General features: G+C 39.5%; 1 protein-coding gene across 1 annotated transcript in view; it reads left to right on the top strand.

Annotated features, from left to right (window-relative positions):
• The window catches only part of CSMD2 (CUB and Sushi multiple domains 2), a 1,002,961-nt gene that overhangs the window by 904,587 nt on the left and 83,925 nt on the right, over positions 1 to 14,449 (top strand). Inside the window, exons 40-43 of the mRNA XM_040422265.1 lie at positions 827 to 943; positions 10,100 to 10,309; positions 10,806 to 10,994; positions 11,285 to 11,462. Of these exons, the coding sequence (XP_040278199.1) occupies positions 827 to 943; positions 10,100 to 10,309; positions 10,806 to 10,994; positions 11,285 to 11,462 (694 nt within the window). The remainder of the gene's footprint in view (positions 1 to 826; positions 944 to 10,099; positions 10,310 to 10,805; positions 10,995 to 11,284; positions 11,463 to 14,449) is intronic.

The raw sequence follows: 14,449 nt of genomic DNA on the forward strand, positions 1-14,449 counted from the left end.
ATGATGATATACAGTTAACTCCTTAGAAATAGGAATCTCAGATCATATCATGTGATCTTTTAAACGCTGGACATGATCCTTTGCACTAACTCTAAAGGATTTAGGTTCTCTATAAACGTACCCCTGCAGGTGTTCCAGATTATGAGGACTAGTCTCCACTGTACACTCCCAAAATAATAGGCCCCTAAATAACTGCGATAATATCTAAAATAGAGCTTTCTATGAAATAACGCTCTTTATATTAAAATACAGGCAAGTTCTCTTTTGCTGTTTAGTTGAACAGCCTTTTTTTAATTATCCTGTTTCTGTAACCGATTACAAATGCCGTGCGCTTTTACAATGTAACATGCAATAGTTTTCGAAATATTTTCTTACAGTAAGTACTATCTAAATGCAGCTAGTAAAAAAGAACATCAATCCATGTGTACAGATAACATAATAAACACATTCATTATTCATAATATTTTCATGGGATCGATAAAATGAATGAGAAGTACGAATGGACCATTTTTTCAGTGGGAAATTAATCTTCCGTGTCGTGTCTCATTGCACGCTCTGCTTATTAAATACGGTAGAACAGTTTTTATTCAGGAGGATTGTCATACTATGTACAGCGCACCAAAAATACACATCTTGTCAAATGTGTAATGCCCCCGGCTTAGTGGCTTTGTGCTTTTTTTCTATGACCATCTTGTGTATGTTTATCACTTAGCTCTTGATCCACAAGCTCCTACTTCTCATTATTCTTACCCACCAAGCTCTAATACTTCCCAGGTCTTTCTGCGAAAAGTTAAACAATCACTTTATTCCGTTTATTTACATTCAGCCCAATGTGGAGGAGTAACAGAAGAAATGGAAGGTGTCATACTGAGCCCTGGATTCCCAGGAAACTACCCTAGTAATTTGGACTGCACCTGGAAGATCTCCTTACCGGTGGGATTTGGTGAGTGACAGCGCAGTCACATTTCATATACAACATACTTCAACATGGTAACTCCTGCCTAATGAGCTGTGACAGTGGAGGTTATTGGATAATATCTGATGTAACATAGACTTTGTCATAGTAATATTTTACCGTTTAGGATGTCAGGTGCACAGATGCTCAAAGTTCTTGCTTTACAGGTGAAGGCTTAAATTCCATCAGAGCTTTGGTGCCAGTATTTTAGGCTGGGTACCAGTATTTTAGGCTATTCTCATAATAGGTATAATGGCATTTAGTAAATCCACCACAATAGGACCCATGTTAGCACCGTCGATCTTAAAAAAACGAAGGTGCCAAAAGTTTCTTTGAATGTTTCATTATTTGTCTTATAAAAGAATTTAAAAAGGATTTTTTTTTATGTAACAATAGATAGATAGATATGAGATAGATAGATATGAGATAGATAGATATGAGAGATAGATAGATAGATAGATAGATAGATAGATATGAGATAGATAGATAGATATGAGATAGATAGATATGAGATAGATAGACAGATAGATAGATAGATAGATAGATAGATAGATAGATAGATAGATAGATAGATAGATAGATAGATAGATAGATAGATAGATATGAGAGATAGATAGATAGATAGATAGATAGATAGATAGATAGATAGATAGATAGATATGAGATAGATAGATAGATAGATATTCATTCATCCTATAGACTCCTTAAGGAGTATTTTTCTATACACACTGTTTGCCAGGCAGAAATTGAGTATGTTATGGCCAATGCATAGCTACATAGTCAAATTACAGCTTGAACCAGATCTATCATCATAATATGCTGCATTGGGGGAAAGGGGGGCAGGTCAACTTTACTATTAGACAATCAGCACAAAACATAATTTGGCATTTGGATAATTGAGCTTAAAGTGGCTCGGTCACCAGGATCAACCCTATGCAACCAGGCATATAGCCTGGTAGGGTTAATGAAGCTGAGTAAATTGATACCTTTCTTTTCCTTTCTTGCACTTGTACACTCGTTTCCTAGCATGGCGCGTGCGCACCGCATATTCTGCTGCTTGCCGAACAGTGATGATGATTAGTGCGCACGTGTCGGTAACGTCGCTGAACCTGAAAGTGGAGGTGCTGTCAGCTTCATCTGCAGTTGACTCCACTTCCAGGTTCAGTGACATCACTGGTGTGTGCGCACTAATCATCATCACTGCTCGGCAAGCAGCAGAAGACATGGTGTGCATGTGCCATGCTAGGAAAACAGTGTGCAGACGTGAGATATCAACGCTACACTCAAGCACTGTCAATCTAAGGGGAGGGGGCGTGTTTATAAGAATGGAGGTGTCAGTATGGAGCACCAGAGGCATTGCTGAAGTGGTGCTCAAACCGCATAAACCTGCCTCCTGGTGCACCTTGCTAAAAACGCCGGCACTGACAATGAAAAGAAAGGTATCGACTTATTTAGCTTCATCAACCCTACCAGGCTATGTGCTTGGATGTATAGGGTTGATCCTGGTAACAGAGCCACTTTAAAAGGGTTATCTGATGATTAATGTAAAAAAGAAAATCCGACAACATGACAATTTCTTTCTGACAAAGATAGACAGTCCTATCCTTCACATAGACCCATGGATCTCCCCATTCATTGTCCAATTGGTGTGCCAGATTTATTTCAGGCTGGCAGCTTAGAGGGATGTCTTTTCTCAAGGGCTGTGTCCTTTCTCAAGAGGAATGTCCTTTCTGCTGCAGTTCAATGTGATAGGGATGACAGAAGAGGAGGCATATCCTTTCTCAGGAGTTGTGTCTTTTCTTCTTGAGCTCTCCCTGTAACAGTCACAGCTTCTAACAGTGAATAGGGCTGGTGGCAGCTGAGCATGCATGTCCACCTCAGAGAGGTGGACAGCGAAATAAGGAAAGCAGCAAGCAGCAAGTGATGCTATACAGATATACTTTATTGAATTACTCAGTGGCTATATTACACTCGCCTCCTTTGGAAGTGAATGGAGCGCGTATTTGTCATTACACTGCACTGCAGAAACTTTCTAGACAACAGGCAGTGTAATGAATAGGAAGCAGCGCCAGCTGATCGGGTGTCAGGCCCAAGCAGATCTGATATTGTTGACCCATCCTGATGATAGACCATCAATATATATGGTCTGCACAACCCCTTAAAACTATTAATTATATGTAATTACAAAAATATTTAGATCCAGGTGCTGGTTTGAAAAATTTAAAATACTCAACAGTCTCATATTTTGACCCGTAGAGTCCACTGTACTCAGGCTCCTCCTGCACCTGAAAGCCAGCTGTGTTCATAATCAGTCCAAACACTACAATTTTTTTTTTTTTTGCTGTTTAGTCTAATAGTGCTACAGACCTATTTATAGTACAGTATGATGATAGTTGCCCTATAATCCTTTAGTATGCAACACTGTTAAAAGCTGGCACTGGTTGTGCCACCAGTCTTTCCATATCCACAGATGTTTGTTTTTAGAGCATCCCATCATTTTCTTTTTCTAATTAGCGTGATGTGGCTTTTTTTTTACATTTGTTACTACTTCACCTCAGTGCAAGGGGTACCTAAAAAAAAAACACTGGAGCAAAAACAGTATGCTAATCATTCATTTAATTGCCCCCTGGCGAGTTACCCTTCCTCTTATTTCATGGTAGGACATTGTTTTGGTCATTTTTTAGTTCATGTCAATGTGTTGCAAGTAGAAAACTGACAGTTCAAAATTCTAAAAACAATTTCAGATGGTTTCCTTTGACATGTTAATCATATAGTTGCTTCATATTCTGGACAGCTAATGACACTTGACGCTTTTAGTGCTGCAATTTGAAGTACTATGACTTTCAGGTGACGCCATGTTGTCATGGAACCCTATTATAATAGTGGTGTAAATGTATAATAGCTCATACCTGACACCGAGTTTATGCTTCTTTCAGAAATTTCCTTTTTTGTTATTTTTCCTCAAACTAACAGTAAAACCAATCCCCTTGATAATATAAGTAGATCTGCCTCAATGCAATGTAGGCTGCAGCTATACAGTGGGGGAAATTTGCAAATCAAAATTTTCCAGAATTGTGCTGCAATCTGTGCGACAAAACATTAATGCTAGAGGAATGGTCAAAAATCTGGCAACTAAAATTTAATGTTGATAAGTGCAAGATAATGCACCTGGGGCGTAAAAACCCAAGAGCAGAATATAAAATCAGTGATACAGTCCTAACCTCAGTATCTGAGGAAAGGGATTTAGGGATCATTATTTCAGAAGACTTAAAGGTAGGCTGACAATGTCATAGAGCAGCAGGAAATGCTAGCAGAATGCTTGGGTGTATAGGGAGAGGCATTACCAGTAGAAAGAGGGAGGTGCTCATGCCGCTCTACAGAGCACTAGTGAGACCTCATTTGGAGTATTGTGCTCAGTACTGGAGACCATATCTCCAGAAGGATATTGATACTTTGGAGAGAGTTCAGAGAAGAGCTACTAAACTGGTACATGGATTGCAGGATAAAACTTACCAGGAAAGATTCAAGGACCTTAACATGTATCGCTTGGAAGAAAGATGAGACAGAGGGGATATGATAGAAACTTTTATATACATAAAGGGAATCAACAAGGTAAAAGAGGAGAGAATATTTAAAAGAAGAAAAACTGCTACAAGAGGACATAGTTTTAAATTAGAGGGCAAAGGTTTAAAAGTAATATCAGGAAGTATTACTTTACTGAGAGAGTAGTGGATGCATGGAATAGCCTTCCTGCAGAAGTGGTAGCTGCAAATACAGTGAAGGAGTTTAAGCATGCATGGGATAGGCATAAGGCCATCCTTCATATAAGATAGGGCCAGGGGCTATCCATAGTATTTAGTATATTGGGCAGACTGGATGGGCCAAATGGTTCTTATCTGCCGACAAATTCTATGTTTCTATGTTTCTATGTACATGCTTTGCACCACATTTACCTGTTCTGTGCAGGTAACATTTCAGTAGCTACTAATATCATTATCACCATCGGCAGAATTACAATGACAAGTAACACCTCTGTATAGATCAGAAAGAATCCACCATTCACAATGAGTGATGTCACAGCTTATCTGCTCCTTCTGACCCCTGCACAGGTCACAGAGCATGCTTAGAAAACTCTCCCATAGAAGTTATTGGAGTCAGCTCCTGTCCATTGTGTCCATGGCCCATGTAGCTGCTCTCAAAAGACAGGAAATCTTAACACATTTTAGGGCTAGTGGCCAGTGTGAAAATTATAGGATTATATACAATTTTTGTAATCAAGATAATGACATGGGATTTTTTTTAACTTCTAAATTCTAAAAAACATATGTTTAACATAAAATGTGATTTAAACAATAGGAAGTTTTCTGATGACACATTCCCTTTAAAGGGAACCTGTCCCCTTAATTCTGTGTATAGAGCTGAGGACATGGGTTGCTAGATGGCCGTTAGCACATCCGCAATACCCAGTCCCCATAGCTCTGTGTGCTTTTATTGTGTAAAAAAAACGATTTCATACATATGCAAATTAACCTGCGATGAGTCAGAGCTTGAAAATATGACTCTTATCTGGTCACACAAGTAAGATATGACTCTTGTATGTTAATTTGCGGGAAGTACAAAAATGCATAATACTTATTGAATTTGTCTGCAAATGAAATTAAAAGTGTAATTTATATGTTTAGGGTAACACAATCAACATTTAGAAACGCTCAGTGAGGGTAGCATAGTAGAGGTGACAGGTTCCCTTTAAGTGTGTTAGACATTTTAGAGCCTATTTCAGACTCAGAGGGCACTGGGCGTATGGCTTAATGGAAAAGGGGTATGGATTAAGATGTACAAAAAAATGTAACAGAATTTTTCCCTCAATCTGATGTAACTAATAGGTGGTGTAAAGTTAGATTACTTAGTCTATAGGTGCATCAGATTAATCATACAGCATCAGCCACTGTGATAAATGAGGCACATTTTAACACCTTGTGTCTTAAAGGGCTTCTGTCACCCCACTAAACTGCGATTTATCCATACATAATGTGATTAATCATTTTGGTTCAGTAGATTCTGCTAAAAACTGACTTTTATAATATGTAAATTACCTGTCTACCAGCAAGTAGGGCGGTTACTTGCTGGTAGCAGCCGCATCCTCCTATCATAATGACGCCCCCTCCGCATGTTGATTGACAGGGCCAGCGGACGGGATCTTTCTCTGCTGGCCCTGTTTGCATTCAAAATCTGGCGCCTGCACCGTAACGGTATTCAATTGGCGGAGGCGCACTGAGAGGCGGACGCTCGCTCGGCCGCTCCATCCTCAATGCGCCTGCGCCGATGACGTCACATCTACACCCGGCACAGGCGCATTGAGGAAGGAGCGGCCGAGCGAGCGTCCTCCTCTCAGTGCGCCTGCGCCGACTGGAGACAGGTACGGCGCAGGCACCAGATTTTGAATGCAAACAGGGCCAGCAGAGAAAGATCCCGTCCGCTGGCCCTGTCAATCAACATGCGGAGGGGGCGTCATTATGATAGGAGGATGCGGCTGCTACCAGCAAGTAACCACCCTACTTGCTGGTAGACAGGTAATTTACATATTATAAAAGTACGTTTTTAGCAGAATCTACTGAACCAAAATGATTAATCACATTATGTATGGATAAATCGCAGTATAGGGATTATAAGTACACAAAAAAAAAAAAAACAGTTTAGTGGGGTGACAGAAGACCTTTAATACTGAAAAAAATATAATAAAATTATTTTCATTGCAATATTCTGACCCTATAACTTTTTAACATTTATCCCTATGGAGCTGTATAAGGGTTCATTTTTTTCCGGGACGATTTATAGTGTTTATTAATACCATTTTGAAATGTGTATGACTTTTTAATCACTTTTTATTCTTTTTTTTTTTTTTTTTTTTTGGGGGGGGGGGGGGGGGGTTAAGTGATGAACAAATGGCAAAATGGCCATTTTGATTTTTTACCATTACTCCATTTGCGGTTTGAGATAAATATTTTTTTAGTACAGGTATTTTTAGGGGCAGCGATGCCCATGATTTTTATTTTTTTTAAATTCTTTATTTATTTATTTTCTAGGGAAAAGGGGAGTGATTTGAATTTTTATATTTTTATGTTTTAAAACTTTTTCTTACCTTTTCTTTACTTCTTTTAAGTCATCCTACCTTACTATAACATGCAATCATTAGATTTCATGTTGTATTCTGTAATGAATATCTATCCATTGTAGAATAATGAATTCAGTATATTCCATTTCAGTACTGTTACCTGCAGACCTAAATTGTAATATACTAGTAATCAGCCTATACAGGCTCAGGCCTATTACCAGGAGCAGACTGGGAACTTAAAGTGGCCCTGGAAAAAAATACTAAAAGTGGCCCTATTTTGTACTTGGGTCCAAACTGATGGAAGGCAGGGCCAGCAGTACCATATTGTGGCACATTATACCACCTCAACAGAGCCAAATACCACAGTCCATAACAAAATACTGCCAGCAGCACAAAATACATCCCCAAAAACTTCCTACTGGCCGGCCGTGAGGAGGGGTCAGGCGGCCCCCTGGACATCAGTCCACCGGGAAATTTCCCTGTAAGGCCTATGGCCTATCCGCCCCTGCCTATTACTAATATGGAACGCCTTTTCTGATTTCAGCCAGGGGAATACGGCCCGGGCTGGGAAGCACTCATCTCCTGGTTTTAGCACTCACAGATGGCGTGGTCACTTTTGACCACACCATCTGAGGGATTACATGGCTGAGATCAAAATTACTGTTGATTACAAATATTACCCCCAGGACTGCTGTGTAAAACAGCAGAGACCAGGTGATTATGACCTGCTGCATTGCACCATCTTTAAAGACCAGACTTTAAAGTCTGGAAAGGGTTAAGGAGTGATTTCACTGTGATTTTATTGGCTAGAATTTTTTCATGTTATTCTATGGAGGAAAAAGTATCTCTGAAATCCTAGCATATAGTGTAGCGATTTCACAGCAATGTTATCTCTAGCAATCAGGCAATATTCATTTGGCTGCACCAATTTTAAAGAGATTTTCAAGCTACTCGATGCATTCCCTAAGGACAGAGATTTCAGAGGGATTTCACTGCTATTTTTTGTAGTGAGACAAAAAAAAGTTGATGTCTAACCTCGGACTTAGTTGACACTGCCCCCATGTAAGACAGTTTAGCAGATGTGCCCCGTACCTTTAAACAGATTATATTGCATCATGATTTACAGCTATATGTGTAGCATATAGTTCCAGTATAATGTACACCAGGGTCTCATGATGTCTGATAAAGTACAGTAATGGGAGTGCCTAAAGATCTGCATTATGAACTGTGTGTGCAGCCATAGAGGGTCCATGTGGGTGACAAGGCTCATGTATGAACATAAATAATGAATCCCAATACTAGGACTTCTATTTACTCAGGCGTGGATCATGAGTCATACAACCCATAGGCATTTACTTCTTTCAGCCTTACGAAAAGGAGAAAGTGAGAATGTGATTGAGTGGATTAAATATTAATGTGGTCAATGTGTGGAATTAATTCTGTGTATGCCGCCAAGCACAAAATAGTTATATCAGCTAATTAAAGTGAGACTATAATGAGGTATGACTTTAACTCTTTAACTTTATCAGATCATTACTGGAATGCCATGCTTTATTTCTTTCAAATTTATTGTATGTAAAAGGGAAAATATTTAAAAATGCCTCTCTTTAGTAAGTATTAGAGAACATTTATTAATGTGACGCTACCTAGACCTTGTCGTACAATCTATTTTGTGGGGCATTTTGCTGCAAATCTACTTTTACTCCTAGTTATAAAGCAATTGCCCCCCAAAAAAGAATCCACAGCGATCTTGACAATGGGGTATGTCTTAATTGATAGAGGAGTGGCTTAATAAGTGAGAACCTGGACCACATTTGTGCCAAATTGTGGCACAATGTAGGCCACCCAATAGGCTTCTAAAAAGTCCTGGCATAGGAATGTCACACTGAACATGAATGACTAAGGTCAACCTTTTTTGGACTTCTTGGAGTGCTGTAAGTTTCTTGCTTTCTTAGATGTTGTAAAGTTAAAAATAGCCCACTCATGCACCAAATGTACTAAACAGCATGATAAGAAGCATGATAAGACTGTATAATGAAATAAACTGCCTGTCTGAGTTGACATTGTCTACAGACAGGATTAGTAAATCTGCCCTGTTATTTTAAAAAGGTTTGTGTATCATGAAATGGTGGTTGGCAGTTATGTATCCATTTTTACTGTATAGTAATTAATAATGGCATAATACTGTGCAGCGGTACCCGGTTCACCCATATCTAACAGGACAAGGGTCACCAACTTGTAATCCCTGTAAACAGCTGTTTCTGCTGTTTTTCCTCAGGATAGATCATTAATAACAGACCAGCGTGGGTCCAACACCCAGCACTGCCACCGATCAGCTGTATGAAAAGACAGTGCGTGCAGTGTGCATATGCCATCTCCTGTCTCTCTTCCTGCTCAGCTGCTGTTTTGCCATATACATACTGTAGCAGTAGCAGCAGCAGCAGGAACAAAGACGGGAGATGGCCCATGTGCACTGCACTCGCCGTCTCCTCATACAGCCTTTCTGCGGGGGTGTCGGGTGTTGGACCCCCCCTCATCTGATATTGACCTATCCTGAGGATAGTGTATTTAATTGTAAAAGCCTGGAGAACCCCTTTAATCTTCATTAAAATGAATAGACGTTACAGAAAATCTAAAGTCATTGTATATAGTGTAACAGAGTCCAGTCACTACTCGCTAACAGAGAGATCATGGGAACTGTGGTCCTTTACATGGTAATTCTATCTGACAGCAAGCCCTAGCTGCATCAAAACAAATATGCGGTGCAGAGATGGGCAAGATTATAAAAATACTGAAAAATAACTACTTCTGATCTGTGGTACTGCAACACATACATAAGTGTTTTCCACATTTTGGCTAAACATGATTCCCCTTTTAATATTCTCTCTGACTGAATTTATCACATATATATATATATATATCTCAATTTCCACCCATAGTTACCTTCTATCAGTGTAAAATAAAAAATTAAAAATCTACAGTATAGTGTATACAAGTATACAACTAATCTTTTATTTATGTAATTGTTCTAGGAGCGCATATTCAGTTTCTTAGCTTCTCAAGTGAAGCCAATCATGACTTTGTGGAGATCCGCAATGGGCCACATGAAACCAGCAGTGTTATTGGACGGTTCAGTGGGTCGGAGACACCTGGAAATCTGCTTTCTACATCCCATGAAACATCCATATACTTCCATAGTGACCATTCCCAGAACAAACCAGGTTTTAAACTTGAATATCAAGGTAACTCTAACAATTTTCATTTTGACAGATTATGTATCATGAATCAGAATAATATACTAAACTGATCTTATAATAAATACTAAAGGCTATGCAGTAAGGATGGCGCACAGGATACCTTCAGTACAGACTATGAGTTAGATATGTATTGTCCTCATTTAATACTGTAGATAGGGGTGTTGTCTTACATGTATGTAGAAGCTGTGGGATAGAAGAATGGTTGCATTACTCTAGGAAATAATCTGTATTGTGGTAAAATACAGTAGTGAAAGGACATCTTCCACAGTTTATGATTTCACTTAGCCAGTGAAGAGAATATGAACCAGCTTTTCAGCGCTGAGTAGAAAGTCATACATAATAACCTTCTCAGTTATACAAATGTCATATTGTATACTGTATATTCTTTTAAATCTTTATGGTCATTTATTTACGAAATCGATTTGGGATACATAATTGAAAAGCAAATTGCAGTATTTGATGCATTTTCTTTGTTCCACAGCCTATGAGCTTCAAGAGTGTCCAGATCCAGAACCATTTTCTCATGGTGTTGTTCGAGGAGCTGGATACAATGTAGGACAATCAATCTCCTTTGAATGTTCTCCTGGTTACCAGCTAATAGGTCACCCGGTTTTGACATGCCAGCATGGCACCAACAGAAACTGGGATCACCCATTTCCTAGGTGTGAAGGTAAGTTACAAAGAATCAGTCTGGGCCATACCATTCTTAGACAGAATACTGCACTGATGTATGATTTCCAGTTGTATAAACTGACAAATAATAAACCCTTTACCCCTGTCTTCTAGTTTACACAAGTGCAGCTGCATAATTAAAAATATTCATGTGTTTAAAGTTAATTACATAGAGCTCCAATATGGATTATAAATTCTGAAACAAGATGTGGCAATGATTATATTATTAATTTCACAGCAATTCAACCAATATCTTATAATCTTTATATTTTTGAATGTGTTGTTTAGTTCCATGTGGAGGAAACATCACTGCCTTCAATGGTTCCATCTATTCTCCTGGCTTCCCTAGTCAATATCCAAATTCTCAGGATTGTTCCTGGATCGTTACTGTGCCAGTAGGTTATGGAATTCACATCAATTTTACTATCCTGGAGACGGAACCTGTGAATGATCACATCACTATTTGGTAAGTGGCTGTAGGCTTCTGCTCTGGCCTCCCCCTTTGTTTGAGCTATATCATATCAACACACGATTACTTGGCAAGATCGCATACTATAAATATTTTTGTTTTTATTGATGAATCGCTCTGTATGTACTTTCCTTTAAAAGGAGATGGATGTAGAGAAAGTTAATACAAGGCACTTACTAATGTATTATGGTGGTTCATATTGCCTCCTGGCTGGTTTGATTCATTTTTCCATCACATTATACACTGCTCGTTTCCAGAGGTTCCGACCGCCGCCGCAGTGGTGGCCTGGGCAGGAGCTGCTGTGCACGCATGCCTATGAGTGCTCTCATGGTCCTGGCCACCAGAGAGGCTAGTACTCTTTCCTATTATGACCACTGCTGGATTACAGGGGAATCATAACCATGAAAACAAGCAGTTTATAATGTGTTGGAAAAATGGATCAAGCCAGCAAATCAGACAATATGGACAATCACAATACATTAGTAAGTGCCTTGTATTCCCTTTCTCTACATGATAAATGTAATTTGCTGAAGTGACAAAACCCCTTTAATGTCATGTGTTAAAGTCAATCACACATGTAATTTAATACATATGAGTTTTCACTTTCAACCATTAAGCTCTTTGAAAGACACTATGATCTGTGCTAAATTTGCTGATAACATGCTAACTTCTAGGAGCAAATAAGGAACAGATTGTGCGGTAAAGATATATGACATAGAAATGACTTTTAGTATTATTTTAAGGGGTTGAGATTTTTTTAAGTGAATGGGTCCACACCCGAGTCGCAAAAAATGCGGCTCAGATGCAGAACCAAACCACTGTCGTGTGCAAGAGGCCTAACACTGTGGTGCTAAATTAGGCATGCAGACAGGGGCATGAACTTACTGCTTCAAAAACCATTAGTGCAGCCTCATCTGAAAGAAGAAGATCCAATCTGAGCAGTAATTTATAAAAAGGATGATCTTGAGATAGAAATAAAAAGCAAGGAAAAGCAACAAGATTGATTTGGAGATGTGGAACAATTAATAGAATTTGTTTTAATTTAGTCTTGAGATACATCTGATTAACTTAACAAAAACAAAGACCGGTGCACACTGCGGTCTTACTAACCCTTGTACTGGTGTAAAATTGAGAGATTAGCCAACATATCCTGCTTGGAGGACATGTCTGAGCCCGAGCACCGCGCCAAGGTTTTTCAAGTAGCTCGGGACCTAACGCTAAACCTACCTGAGCCGTATGGGCAATACCAGGAGCCAGTGGGCAAATTACAGGAGCGCAAGGTCCGACTCACAGTCAATCTCCCAGTAACCTCTAGCATGTGACCATGCATACAGTGGGAGGAGGGAGACAGCTCTGAGCCCCACCCAAGACTGGCTGATATAGCCCGGGCCTCACATGTACACCAGAATGCTGCCTGTGGATGGAAATAAAGGATGGGACTAGGAGTTTATACACCTCCTAAAAATTCAATATACAAGCTACAGATTGACGTGGTATTAAAAAGCAGGAAGTGCTCAACCCCATATGCAGTGGTGCATCTATACAGATTAACTTGCACAAATATATAATTTGACCGCTAAAAATAAAAAATTGTCAGAAGTTTCTCTTTGTCAGAAACAAAAATGTATCTTCTCTAGCATAGAAAAAACAAGTTCACTTTCCAACAATGAAAAGGCTTCTTTACTGTAAGAGCTGTGACAGTCTAGATCAGGGGTGCACAACCTTTTTTGGTCTGGGGGCCGCATTGTCACATCGTTCTATTTCAAGGGGCCGCAAATAAAAAATGTTGATCGGCGCTCATCTGCCTATTACACAAGCCAGTGCAAAGTGACTGGGGAGGAGTGATTGCTGCCACAGTCTTCCATCTTCATTTAGATTACACAGGGAGATGTGCTGCAGATAATCGGACATCTTTCATCCTGATAAAATATGCAAATCAGCCGACAAATGAGCGATTCCTTGTTTATCGACTGATCAGCTGGACGATTATACTGGCCAGATATAAGCGCTCCTATGAACACTTGTTCCCAGTAATTGTTCCAAATATCGTGCTGCAGCATAGCCCCTGAAACCGAAGAGTTATACTTACCTGCTCCCCGCCGCTCCGGTCCTTCAAACTGCCCCCACTGTTTACACCTGGCAGTGCATGGACATAGTCATACACCACTCCAGCCAATGACTGGCTTACGCTGTGATGTGGCCACAAGCAACGTGTCACTGCTGAAGCCAGTCATTGACTGGAGCCGTGCAAGTGACCATGGCCATGCACTGTCAGGTGTAAACCGAGCAGGAATCGGAAGATGGAGGCAGCGGGGGCAGCGCAGAGGACCAGAGCGGAGTGGAGCAGGTAATTATGAATCTTCTATGAATCTTCTATTTCAGAGGCCATGCCGCAGTTGCTGTTAAAAATAATTTTTTATCAGAAAAGTGGCTACATTTCCTTCCATCCTGCCTCCTATTTATAAATCATTGTTTTCCTTCACTGCAGAGGATGGAGCTCACTGGTTATTACCATTTCCTGCCAATTCCAAACATTACCTTGCTAGTGGGGAAGGCGCCTATTGGTTAACACTTGAATGACCAGGCCCGAAAAGGCCTTAATGACCAGACACTTTTTTGTGATTTAGCGCGCGTGGTGGTTCAAATGGTTGTAACTATCTTATTTGTTGGACTACTAAAATAATTTTTGCAACAATTTTTATTTGGGGGAAACTGTACAAAACGTTTTTAAAAAGTATATTTTTTTTCAAACTATAGCTCCTTATTCTTTAAATATGCAAACTGACACCAAAATAAATTATTATAATTAGTTCCCTATTTCGTGTAGGCCGTTTTGCTATATAATATGAAAAGTTTCACGTGAATGGGGCGGTAATGGTGACAGTTTTGATTGGTGTGGGTGTTTTTTCTTTTATGTATTATTATTATTTTTTACTTAATATATTTCTGCTACATAATATGTCCCCCAAGAGGTCATAAAAAGA

The sequence above is a fragment of the Bufo bufo genome, chromosome 3 (assembly GCF_905171765.1).
Source record: "Bufo bufo chromosome 3, aBufBuf1.1, whole genome shotgun sequence".
Taxonomy (NCBI): domain Eukaryota; kingdom Metazoa; phylum Chordata; class Amphibia; order Anura; family Bufonidae; genus Bufo; species Bufo bufo.